The 13,605-nt window shown below is 38.0% G+C and overlaps 1 protein-coding gene across 1 annotated transcript in view; it reads left to right on the top strand.

Annotated features, from left to right (window-relative positions):
• The window catches only part of Ubr1 (ubiquitin protein ligase E3 component n-recognin 1), a 133,600-nt gene that overhangs the window by 73,787 nt on the left and 46,208 nt on the right, over positions 1 to 13,605 (top strand). Inside the window, exons 26-29 of the mRNA XM_076570456.1 lie at positions 720 to 819; positions 1,972 to 2,081; positions 3,734 to 3,820; positions 7,005 to 7,186. Of these exons, the coding sequence (XP_076426571.1) occupies positions 720 to 819; positions 1,972 to 2,081; positions 3,734 to 3,820; positions 7,005 to 7,186 (479 nt within the window). The remainder of the gene's footprint in view (positions 1 to 719; positions 820 to 1,971; positions 2,082 to 3,733; positions 3,821 to 7,004; positions 7,187 to 13,605) is intronic.

The raw sequence follows: 13,605 nt of genomic DNA, 5'->3' as shown, positions 1-13,605 counted from the left end.
GATTTTGTTATAACAAAGAACACTAAGATCAACATTTCTTATGGTTAGTTTGCTTCCTTGCTTGTGATAGGTTCTGTTTATGTTGCTCAGACTGGTCTTGATTTTGTGGGCTCAGGTGATCCTTCCCCCCCCAACCTTCCAAGTACATGAAATTACAGATGTGCACTACACCTGGTTTACAGTGAACATCCTTGTTCAAATATCTTTGTGTACATGAATGCGTGTATTTGCTATACCAATTCTGAGTACCCAGCCTGTTGCTTTACATTTTTTTCTGCTCTTTCAATTTTTTTAAAAATTTATAATTTAATTTAATTTTACATATCAGCCACTGATTCCCTTGATCTCCTCCCCTCCCGCCCCCCCCCCCCATGCTTTACATTTTTGACTGGTGTCACAGTGATTTTTTTTTTTTTTAAATGTGAAACTAGTTCGTTTTCCCTCTGTCCCCATTGCAATAGCAAGTGACTGCTTCCTAACACTTTTGCGGCTGTGTAGTTTTTACTAAACTTCAAATTTTTACCCCTTTTTAAGTGATAGTTAAGCTATGTCTCCTTAATTTGGGGCATTTTTGGAGTTTTCATGATTTCTCTTTCTGTTGAATATTTGTTTATAAGTCTTGTCATTTTTGCTTATTGTTTTTTTCGCTGTGGGTTATGTATATTAGTACCTCCAGTTAATGAAGAAGCTCTTCAGAGACCCTTGTTTTCCTCCTTCAGGCATTCCACATACTGGCACTGGGCTTGCTGGAGGAGAAGCAGCAGCTTCAGAAAGCTCCTGAAGAAGAAGTGACGTTCGATTTCTACCATAAGGCCTCAAGTATGCGAAAGCATCATTTCCCAGCAAACTTCTAGCTAATTGCCAGTTTGTAATTGAAAGTTTGGACCTTAAACATTTTTATCTGTTAATCCTTAAAATTTAGAAAGCCCTTAAATGATTTATTTGCCTAGCATGTTTATAATATTTTCCAGTATACTGAGTTGTAAAAATTCCCTACTGCAGCTGTTTTTACTGTATCTGAGGTTGTAGTATGTCAGGAGTGAAGTGAGTCTGACTGAAAATGTTGCTTTCTTAATCTTGAAGACTAGGATAGGGTTAGAATAAAATGCTATTACGATAAGATAGTTTTGTTCAAAGTGCATTCCTGAAACATTAATTATAAAACCAATACTTTAAGCAAAGTAATCACATTTTCTATTTGTACTGCCTTTATAGATTATTGAAAATACCATTAGCCTTCTTTATATATGAATATAACATGTCTCACGTCAGTATTTCTGCAGTTGTTCTCATATGTGCTTTGTGTAGACAGTGAGCAGAGAGGAAAGGCAGGAGCAGACTATTAAGAATAGCTCTTGGGGCTGGAGAGATGGCTCAGAGGTTAAGAGCACTGACTGCTCTTCCAGAGGTCCTGAGTTCAATTCCCAGCAACCACATGGTGGCTCACAACCATCTGTAATGAGATCTGGTGCCCTCTTCTGGCCTGCAGTCATACATGCTGTATACATAATTAATAATAATAAAATCTTAAAAAAAAAAAAAAAAAGAATAGCTCTTAGCAGTACAAACGTGTGATGTAGAGGGAGGCTTAAAATAATGTGAGTTTTTCCTCAAACTCTTGTTTAATTTAGCACTTAATTTTTCATGTAATTGCAGATTCTTCTTTTAAAAAATTAAATGCCCAATGGTGGTAGCACATGCCTTTAATCCCAGTACTCGAGAGGCAGAGGCAGGTGGATCTCTGAGTTCAAGGCCAGCCTGGTATACATAGGAAGTTCCAGGATAGCCAGGGTTACAGAGAAACCCTGTCTGGAAAAACAAAAATAAATAAATAAATAAAAATTAAGGTAGTGAAGGGACTGATTGGCAAACCTCAATTATCATGTGAATGATAGGCACTAAGAGTTATAATTAGTACAAAAATTAGGAAGATAATTTTCTTTTAATATACTTTTTTGTATTTTAAAAAAGGATTGGGAAGTTCAGCCATGAATGCTCAGAATATACAAATGCTTTTGGAAAAACTCAAAGGAATTCCCCAATTAGAAGGCCAGAAGGACATGATTACATGGATACTACAGGTATATTACAAAAGTAAACTGGTTTAATATAGTTATATGTTGCTTGATGACAAGACCACATTTTGATAAATGCATCATTATGCTATGCATCCTTACTTGAATACCACAGAATAGACTAATGCACATCTAAATAGTTTGTTACTTGATGTGGCCTTGATACATTTATTGAGTCAATAAATTCAATAAAAAAATTCAAGATGTATGAGGTTGCTACTGGTATAACTTTGCATACTGTTTTATTTTTGTAAGTAGAAAGAGTATACTCAAATTATAATGAAAAGAATAGTGTAGAACCTGAAAGTAGAGATCAGTGGTAGAATGTGTATTTAACATGTGTGAGTCCTTGATTCAACCCCGAGAACCATAAATAAATAAAAATTTACAGTACCATACAGTGAACACATAGAAAGTATATATAAGTAACATTATGCAGACTGAGCAGGTTATATTTAAGAATATATATACACACACACACATACATACATATATGTATGTTGCAACAATTAATGCAATAAAGAGGCCATGAATTTGAAAAAGAGCAAGGGAGGGATATTTAGGAAGGTTGGGAGGTGGGAAAGGAGAAACAATTTAATTATAATATAATTTCAAAAATAAAAAAGTTCAAAAAGTGACCGTCATTATTATCACTATGGAATATTATTATTCACTATACATAATTTTGTAATTCCATGCTATATGTGACCATATATAAAAATCTTCTATTTGCTGATAAAATTCAGCCACTGTGTTCTCTTCCCATTTGTAAAGCCGTTTACTATCAGTTATCACAACTGTGTGATTTTTATTCTAGTAATTCATCTTTTTTCTGTTTCTGTGGAGTTGCTTTTAATAATGAAAGATATCTTCAAATATGTCATTATCAGTTGCATGGATTTGAGTAATTACAATGTGCCATGCTGAATTTAGAACCCCAAGCAGCACAAAGAGCTTGCTTTCATGGTGCATACACCATAGTTGAAGTACAGATAATTTTAAAACAATCATCAAAATAATCCAATAGAATGAGAGAAGGTTTCCTTGAATAATAAGAGAAGGTCTTTGTCAGAAGACGAAGTTAGAGCGGAGACTTGGATCATCTAGAGCCAGTATTCTAGGACTCTAAAGAGTATTTCGGGAAGAGGACAGGGCAGTGCCAGTGCTCAGAGGTGGGAAGAGGGAGCCCAGGAGGACTGTAACTGTGAAAGGAGGCAGCGAGGTCAGAGGGAGCGCCACAGGCTAGATTGTGTCCACTTCATAGGTCAGAATAAAGTGGTATATTTTCATTTTGAAGACATGAATAACAGTGTTACTTTAAACTGGGTTTGTGGTATGCTATGGAATCCCAGTGATTTAGAAGGCTGTTAGAAAAAGCACTTGAGCCCAGGAGTTAGAGTTCCCATTAAAATTTACAAATGAATCTGTGCTGCACCCTCTCACCCCAGACAGAGAGTCAGACTTAATTAACTCAGCCGTTGGCTCACTAACTAACAGTACTGTTTGTCACAGCCAGGGTCACTTTTAAGTTTTGTTTTTCTAGTACATATCTAAGTAGCTTAACTCAAAGACACTTAGAGACAAGATAGTTGAATCAGATTAGTGACTTGTCTTCTTGGTCAGTCTAACCAAACTTAATATTTCAACTATTTTCACAGATGTTTGACACAGTGAAGCGATTAAGAGAGAAATCTTCTTTAGTTGTGGCTACCACTTCAGGTTTGGAGTCCATTAAGAGTGATGAGGTAACGGCACTGTAACAATGTTACATTCATCTCTGTCTTTGAATAAGGACTCACTTTCCTTCTTTAGGAGGAGCTGTTGGTGAAATATGTGAGTTCTGTCCATTTTTATTCCTATGCTTCTGTACTGCACTTAACATATACTGAGTAGGGTGTATATATCTTACAAAATTAGAGGAACTTGATGCCCAATGGGACTCTGTTAGAAATAGATCGAGTTCCAGGACAGGGTCTAAAGCTACACAAAGAAACCCTGTCTTGAAAAACCAACCAACCAAACAAAAAAGTAAAAAAATGAAAAACAAAAGAAAGAAAGAAATACCCTATTATATTAATTTTAAAAATACTTTCATGTCTAAAATTAGAAAGTATAATGGTATATCTTAGATTCAGTGAAATTAGATAACGTGTATGTCATGATTTTCCATGTTTTGAATATTTTGTTAATATTGAATTAATTAGCTAATATTTAATTATCAGAATATTCTTTTTTGTTTTTATTCTGTCTTTTTTTTTTTTTTTTTGATAATTTTTTGAGATAGGGTCTGGGTCTCACTGTATAGCCCTGGCTGTTCTGCAACTCTCTGTAGCCCAGGCTGGCTTCAAACTCACAGAGATCCACCTGTCTCTGCCTCTCAAGTGCTGGGATTAAAGGCGTGCGCCACCGCATCCATCTTAATTGTTAGAATATTCTTACTTGAGGTTATTAACTATTTTTCCTAAAAGAAAATGCACTAAACGTAAGTTAGTGTATGGTAGAGCATTTGCCTAACATGTGAGAAGGCCTGGGTTAAATCTTCGGTACTTATACTGGGTTAAATATTCAGTACTTACAGTAGGTCTCTAAGTTATTTTTATCTTCTGTTTTAATTTTAGTAGTTCATATGCAAGTAGAAATTCAGCCATTTCTTCTAGATTGTCTAGGTTTTTGGCATATAAGTTTTCAAATTATTCTCTAATGTTCTGGATTTCATTGAGTCTGTTGTACAACATCCTTACATTCTAAATTTGTCTTCACATTCTTTATGTCACATTGGCTAAGGATTTAATAATATTTACTTTTTTAAAGAACCAACTCTTTCTTTAGTTGATTTTATATATTGTTCATTTAGTCTATTTTATTAATTTCTTACCTAATTTTTAAATGTCTTCCTGTCTCCTGGGTTTTGGATTGGATTAGTATCTGGGTTTGGGATTGGATTAGTATTGTTTTTGTAGAGCCTTGAAATACATCATTAATGTGTTTATTAAATATCTCACAGGTTTTTTTTTTATATGAGAATCTATAGCAATAAATTTTGTTATTAGGGCTGCCTTGACTATGCCCCAAAGGTTCTGGAAGATTGTATTCTCATTTTCATTTAACTCTAGGAATTTTAAATTTTCTTCTCTGGTTTCTTTAATGGCCCACTATTAATTAAAAAATGTAGGGGTTGGGGATTTAGCTCAGTGGTAGAGCGCTTGCCTAGCAAGCACAAGGCCCTGGGTTTGGTCCTCAGCTCTGAAGAAGAAAAAAAAAAAAGACAAAAAAACGTTTTGCAGCACAGGAGAGATGACTCAGCAGTTAGGAGCACTGGCTGCTCTTCCAGAGGACCCGGGTTCAATTCCAGCACCCACATGGCAGCAGCTCACAACTGTCTGTAACTATAGTTCCAGGGGATATGACAGCCTCACACAGACATACATGTAGGCAAAACACCAATGTACATATAAATAAATCATTAAAAAAAATGTATTGTTCACTGGGCAGCAGTGGCACACGCCTTTAATCCCAGCTACTTGGGAGGCAGAGCCAGGCAGATCTCTGTGAGTTCGAGGCCAGCCTGGTCTACAGAGCAAGATCCAGACAGCCATCAAAACTACACAGAGAAACCCTGTCTCAAAAAACAAAACAAAAAAAAACCCAAAAAAGTATGATTGAGTTTACAAGTATTTTTGTAGTTTTTGTACTTTTTCATGTTCGTCTCTACTTTTATTCCATTGTGGTCTGATAGGAGGAATATATTCTGATGAGCATTGGTGGTGCATGCACCATCCACTCCAGCACGTGGGAGGCAGAAGCAGGTGGATCTCTGTGAGTTCTAGGCCAGCCTCATCTATAGAGAGAGGTCTAGGACAGCCAGAGCTACACAAAGAAACTCTATCTTGAAAAACAAAACAACAACTACCCAAAAAAAAAAAAAAAAAAGAATTTATTCGGTTTTTTAAAAAATATATTTATTGGGGTTGGGGATTTAGCTCAGTGGTAGAGTGCTTGCCTAGCAAGCACAAGGCCCTGGGTTCGGTCTTCAGCCCTTAAATAATATATATATATATATATATATTTATTAAGTAATGATTTGTGGCTTATGATGTGATCAGTTTTGGAGACAGTTCCATATGGCACTGAGAAAAGTGAATGTCCCCTATCTGTCAGGTGTGTATTCTGTATCCGCTGGCTGATGGTGTGTTGTAGCTCTGAGGTTTCTTATTTTTATTCTGGAAGACCTATTTAAATATGAGAGTTGGGTATTGAAGCCCCCCACTATTTATTGCTGTATCAGGACCCATAAAGTCTTTTATGCCTTCTAATGTTAGTTTTATGAAATTGGGGGCTCTTATATTTGGTGCATAAGTGTTTATAATTGTTAAATCTTCTTGATGGATTGTTCTTTTATTAATATATAGTAGCCCTCTTTATCTTTCCTATTTTTTTTTTTTTTTTTTTTTGGTTTTTCGAGACAGGGTTTCTCTGTGTAGCTTTGCGCCTTTCCTGGAACTCGCTTTGGAGACCAGGCTGACCTCGAACTCACAGAGAACTCACCTGCCTCTGCCTCCCGAGTGCTGGGATTAAAGGTGTGCACCACCACCGCCTGGCTCTCCTAATTACTTTTTTTTTTTTTTTTTTTTAAAGATTTATTTATTTATTATGTATACAGTGTTCTGTCTGCACACACCCCGGCAGGCCAGAAGAGGGCACCAGATCTCACTACAGATGGTTGCTGGGAATTGAACTCAGGACCTTTGTAAGAACAAGCAGTGCTCTTAACCTCTGAGCCATCTCTCCAGTCCCCTCCTAATTACTTTTTATTTGAAGTCTGCCTTATCAGATATGCTAACTGCTATATCAAATGGGGAATATTCATTCTGAATATTAATTTTTAACAGGAGCTCTTATCTAATTTTGGTGTTACTTAATATTGTTCAGATTACTCATGATAAAGAAAAGGCAGAACGGAAGAGAAAAGCTGAAGCTGCTAGGCTCCACCGCCAGAAGATCATGGCCCAGATGTCTGCCTTACAGAAAAACTTCATTGAAACTCACAAACTCATGTATGACAGTACGTCAGAAATGTCAGGGAAGGAAGACTCCATTATGGAGGAAGAGAGGTAAAACAAAACATTCTTCTGCAATCATGTTTTCCTAAAGATATTACAATGGTAACAGCAAAAATAGAAACCAACCCATTATTTTCTATGCATTAGTATTATTAGATACACATTTATATATTACTTTATATATTCCATATTGTTTTTATAGTTTCTAGGAAAAATGACTATATTTATTACAGACTGAAAGTAAATCTACTACCCGATAGAAGTGATTTATACTGGTTTTCCTTTTGTTTGCTTGTTTGGGACAGGGTCGTCCTATCTAGTCCGTGCTGGTGTTCACGTTGCAGCAGTTCTGCCTCAGCCTCCCCAGTGCTAACAGGACAGGCATGACCTACCACACCAGCGTTTTTTTTTTTTTGTTTTGTTTTGTTTTTTTTTTCTTTATACTTAGTTTTTTAAAAAACTTTTTTTTTCAGATTTATTTTTATTTTACGTGTATGGGTGTTTTGCGTGCATATATGTCTGTGCATGTGTGTGCCTGAAGCCCACAGAAGCCAGAGAGGGCACCAGCTCCCCTGGAACTGGAATTATAGTTGCTTGTGAGTTGCCATATTGGAGTCAGGAATTGAACCTGGGTCCTCTGGAAAAGCAGCCTGTGGTTTTCACTGCTGAGCATCTCTCCAGCCCCATATATTTAGTTCCCTAGCTTGCTTTCTCCATATACATTATGTTAGTACATGTAGATCTGTGCTGTAGGCTTTACTTCATTCTGTTTCTTTGAATTTCAAGTTTTTAAATGTATTCATTTTTACTGCACACATTTTAAGATGTACAACACGTTGTTGCTGTTGTTTTTTGGCTACTATTGTTTTTTGTTGTATTGTGTGTGCATATGGAGGTCGGAGGACAACTTGCAGTAGCCATTTCACTCCTTGAATCATCGGGTACCGGGGATTAACTCAGGTCATCAGGCTTGGTAGCAGCACTTTTCTTGCTGAACCATCTTGCTAGCCATGGTGGTGTTTTCATGTACATAAAAATACTGGAATAATTATTTCATCAAGCAGCTACTTCATGTACTTCATACAGCAGGCTTTTTCTATAGACCACCAGCCTATAAATAATGACGTGGGGACTTACTAATTATGAAAGTTCAGCCTTAGCTTAGGCGTGTTCCACTAGCTCTTATAACTTAAATTAACCCACATTTTAAAATCTACGTTCTTTCACATGGCTTGATTACCTTTGCTCTGTACTGCCCGTCCTGCTTCCTCTGTGTCTGACTGGCGACTCTGCCTTTCTTCTCTCCCCTCCCCGCCCAGACCTTCCTGTCCCTAGAAGCTCCACCTAACCTCTTGATGCCTAGCTATTGGCCATTCAGCTCTTTATTAAACCAATCACAGTGACATATCTTCATACAGTGTAAAGGAATATTCTGCAACATTTCCCCTTTTTTGTCTAAATAAAAAGGAAAGGTTTTAACTCTACCATAATAAAACTATAAACAATAAGAACAATTATGAGATAAGAATTAACGTTCACAATGTCCAGTCCATTTGTATTTGGCAAATTCAGAGAAAATACTCTATTCCTCACTTGATGAGTTCAAAGTTTTGTACCTAATTTACTTTTTATCATGACTAAGGAAAACTGTAACTGTAGGTTTTCAACCCCATCAAAGAACTAAGAAGGATATAATATTACCTGAGTAAACCGGAAGTGCAGAGCAAGCAACTTCCAAAGTTATGAGAAATGACAGAAGCAGCTGGCTGCGTGCGCAGTTACCTAAGGTTCCTCTGCAATGTTGAGGCATCCATCTTTCGCCTACAGGCCTAGAATATCTGACAGACTTTTTTGTAAAGTAGGAATTTTGAAGAATTGTCCCCACCTTGTCTTGGCAAAGTTTGGCAATCTTACTCCTTTTTGTCCTGTTGTCTAGTTTGTACAACATACTGCCAGCAGTCGAGGCAAGGGCAATTTCTTACCCAAATGGCTAGCTTTGCCACAATGAAAGCAATCTCCATAAAGAGGTTCTTTGGTACCTGTCATCCTTTTATGAAGTAGATTGATGCTGCCAGGAGCAGATGTGTCTCACTGTCTTGAAAGCCTTATGTTATTAAAACATTTTAAATCCCATATTCTGTAGGTCTCAAAAGTGTTTGAAGATCACCTATCTATCTAAAATATATCTCTGTATGACCTTGAAAACATACCTAACATGACTATAAGTTTGATTGTTATAGATGACTATTAACCTTTCTTTTTTTTATTATCCTAAATAGCTTTCAAGGATTTTCAAATGGGCTGCATAGGTATAATACCTTAAACAAGTATAGAAACATATATACATTATAACAAAAATAACCTTAAATTTGTATCAATATACAAAAATCCATACTAATGTAAAATATTTGAGACTAGTGGTTATTCAAAAGTAGACTCAACAATCCACCCTTTTTATCCCATCATTTCTATAAATATCCTCCTTTTTTCCCTTCAGAAAGAGATCCCTGAATCTAAACTCCTTTTTCTGATTTTTTTCCTGACCATGACAAATACCAACTTGTAACTAATCCCCCTAAATTATGACAAGCATCCATAACCCATCAAATGACCAAAAACTACCCACCCCACTTCTTGGGAATGTAGGCATCATGTTTTCTAGATTGCTTCCTGATGTCTGGGGGCAATAGCAGCACTGGGGGACCCTGAAAAAACTGAGATAATGGTCAAGTCCGAGATAAACTAGCCATAGCATTTGTCCAGTCTCTGTGCAATGGGAAAGCACAAGGCTTATCTGTAGTCCTGACTAGAGTAGTGTGTGAGGCTGGACCATCTCAGCCAGGAGCCTTGAAGCTGTTCTGGATCTAGAACTTTGAGGAAACTGCAGCAGAGACACTCTGAGAGGCTGGATCACCTGGTCCACCCATGTTCATTGGTGCCTGGTCCCCTTGCTCTGAAAACACACAAACTTTCAAAGGTAACATACATATCTGCACAAGTATGAACTATGCATTGTATACAAGCCAGCCAAAGATGATTTTTGTTTGCTTGTTTTGTGTTTGAGCAGGTAAAATATATGTCATCTGTCTTGTAGTTTTTCTAGGTTTACTTCTTTATGTCTGTAGCCAGGATTTTCAGGGGGTCTTCCCTGATCAAACCTGATCTCTATCAATCTTGAATGAATCCACAGCCTTTCATTTTCTGTGAAAACAAAAGCATAATCTGAAGAGCCCCTGACAGAGGGGATAGGATCTATTCCTGGTACATGAACTGGCTTTTTGGAGCCCAGTGCCTATGGTGGGACACCTTGTACAGCCTTGATGCAGGGGGAAGGGGCTTGGACCTGCCTCAGATGAATGTGCCAGGCTTTGCTGACTCCCCATAGGAGGCCATACCTTTTCAGAGAAAGGGATGGGGGGCGGAGTAGGCTGGGGGGAGAGCGGGAGGAGGAATGTGGGGGAGTCTGATGGGTATGTAGAATGAATAAAAAATTTCTTAATAAAAAAAATTAGCTAAAAAACCCCAAAAGCATAATCTTCTCCACAAAGCAATACTGGTTTAATTCAGAAGTCCCTTCCACAATCTAGTGTGTCTCAGCTGCTGTCATTTTCTGTTTATTAGTATTAAAACAAATTAAAATTAACAAAGTTCCATATAAGGTTCTGTAGCTAGAGTTTTCCTGCCTTGCCCACAGTCAGGACAAATCTCTATCACCCGCCAGTCCCACAGCCGCTCAGACCCAACCAAGCAAACACAGAGACTTATATTGCTTACAAACTGTATGGCCGTGGCAGGCCTCCTGTTAACTGTTCCTATATTTTAAAGTAACGCATTTCTACAAATCTATACCTTGCCACGCGGCTCGTGGCTTACCAGCATCTTCACATGCTGCTTGTCCTGGCAGTGGCTGGCAGCGTCTCCTTCTGCCTTCCTGTTCTTTTATTTCTCCTCTCTGTTAGTCCCGCCTATACTTCCTGCCTAGCCACGACCAATCAGGTTTTATTTATTGACCAATCAGAGCAACTTGACATACAGACCATCCCCCAATACAGCCAAGTGCAGACCATCTCAGACACCTGCACTCAGGCCCATGGTCCTAATCATCCTCTATGCAAACCTGCTGGGTAACGCCACAAGGAACCCAAGAAGGGCTCCCACAGGACATACATTAACATCCCACAGCAAGGTTCAAACTCACTGTGTTCTATTTTCCATCCTTATGTGGCTTGTTTTTTTATATTATTTTACTCCTTTTTTAAGATTTTATTATTTTTAAACTTTTTTAAATGACTGTCTATACCTGTTTTCTTTTCTTTCTTTAGCATCTAAGCACATTTTTGAACATACTATACCTTCTTAGAGGTTTTCTGTTTCTGGACATGGCTTTACTAAGCATTTGCAATGTTCTCTGACCGTGTGAGACAAATCTGCCATTTTAGCTGCTGTATGGCTCAGCTTTGTGCATGGCGCTGGCTGCTGGCTGCTGACTGCTGGCTGCTGACTGCTGGCTGCTGGCTGTGGGCAGCAGCTGCTAGCCGTGCCCTCAAGCACCAGCCTGTCTGAGAGACTGCAGGACTAGGAAGACTAGGAAGACACATCTGGCTCCTTGTCCAGAACTTTTCTTAGCTTTCTCAGGCCTTGTGCTGATTTATGTGGCCGGACATTGGGTGCTATGTGTAGCAGGCTTTTTCTTTGGGCTTCCAGCTTACAAATAATGGCATGGAGACTTATTAATTATGAAAGCTTGGCCTTAGCTTAGGCTTGTTTCACTAACTCTTATAACTTAAATTAACCCATATTTTAAAATCTACATTCTTTTACATGGCTTGGTTACCATTACTCTGTACTGCCCATCCTGCTTCCTCCATTTCTGGCTGGCGACTCGGTCTTTCTTCTTCCCTGAGACCTGAAGTCCTGCCTAACATCTTCCTGCCTAGCTATTGGCCATTCAGCTCTTTATTAAACCAATCACAGTAACACATCTTCACAAGTGTAAAGGAATATTCCACAACAACTTCATGTAGTTATTGTTTTCAATAAGAGGTCCCGAAACAGCTATAATCTTCGTGCTATCCATAACGTCTGTAGGTTTGCTCCTTCTGTATGCCTGTACATATGTGCCCTTTGACTTCCATCCCCTCATTTCTTTTTTAAATAAATTCTTTGACAGTTTCATACATGTATATCATTCATTCTGATCATAGTCCTCCTTCCTCCTTCCTTTATCCTTCTTTTACTCTTTATCAATATACAGTCTGCCATGGTGTGGCTATACGTACTTTATCTGCTTTGTAAGGTTTAAGATGCTTCCTTTCCCCTCATTAGTTTGTCAGAGCATTCTCACATGGACTTCCTTCTGTCGTGCCGGTGGTTCTCCCAGGGCAGAATTCAACAAATATTGTAATGTAACTAACTTATTTATTTTTGAGATAGTGTCTCACTATGTAGCCTTGGCTGTCCTAGAAGTCACTCTGTAGACCAGACTGACCTCCTACTCACAGAGATCTACTTGTTTCTGCCTGGGATTAAAGGTGTACACCACCACGCCTAGCTAGGTTAAAATTTTTGCAGATGCTTCATATTGTCTTTCCAGGTGACTCTGTCAGGTTTTTTTTTTTTTTTTTTTTTTTTTTTTTTTTTTTTTTTTTTTAAAGATTTATTTTATTTATTTTGGATACAGAAGAGGGCACCAGATCTCATTACAGAGGGTTGTGAGCCACCATGTGGTTGCTGGGAATTGAACTGAGGACCTCTGGAAGAGCAGTCAGTGCTCTTAACCTCTGAGCCATCTCTCCAGCCCCGACTCTGTCAGTTTTGACTCCTCCTAGTGTACGAACATGGTTCATTCCCACCAAATAAAATGTATGGGCTAGGAGTGAAGCTCAGTGGTAGAGTGCTGGCTCAGCATACATGAGGCCCTAGGTTCAATCCCTAGGACCGTACACTACAAAGGAAACATTTCCTGGTTGCTAGTTAGTGCAAGGATGAATTCTCATAATGTTTACTGACTTTGTACATTTCGTCTTCTGCCAAATGCCTGTTACTGTCTTTTGCCTATTTTTGTGGAGGCCTTTGCTCCTTCTTGTCTTCCTGATTTATAATCTTTAAACATTATTTCCCATATTTTCTCCTTCTTTCTTTAACATTATAAGGGTTTTCCATAAAAGTTCTCAATGAAGCCATGCTTGTAATCCCAACACTTGAGAGGCAGAGGCAGGGATGCCATAAGTGCAGGGCTGCTCCGAATGCTATAGTGAGTTTCCTATCATTCTGAGCCACATAGTGAAACCCCATGAAACTCTCAACAAAGAAAAAAACTTCAAAAGCAAAAGACATTTCCAGTGTTGATGAAGACAGATTTCTTAATCTCTTAAGTTTTAATTTTTTTGTCTTAATGCCTTTTTTATTTACTGTTTTAATTATAGTTATATTACTATATTTTCTTGTTGAAAATCAAATGGTTGAGGTAA

The sequence above is a fragment of the Peromyscus maniculatus genome, chromosome 4 (genome assembly GCF_049852395.1).
Source record: "Peromyscus maniculatus bairdii isolate BWxNUB_F1_BW_parent chromosome 4, HU_Pman_BW_mat_3.1, whole genome shotgun sequence".
In the NCBI taxonomy this organism is placed as follows: domain Eukaryota; kingdom Metazoa; phylum Chordata; class Mammalia; order Rodentia; family Cricetidae; genus Peromyscus; species Peromyscus maniculatus.
This window is presented reverse-complemented; position numbering and strand designations above follow the sequence as displayed.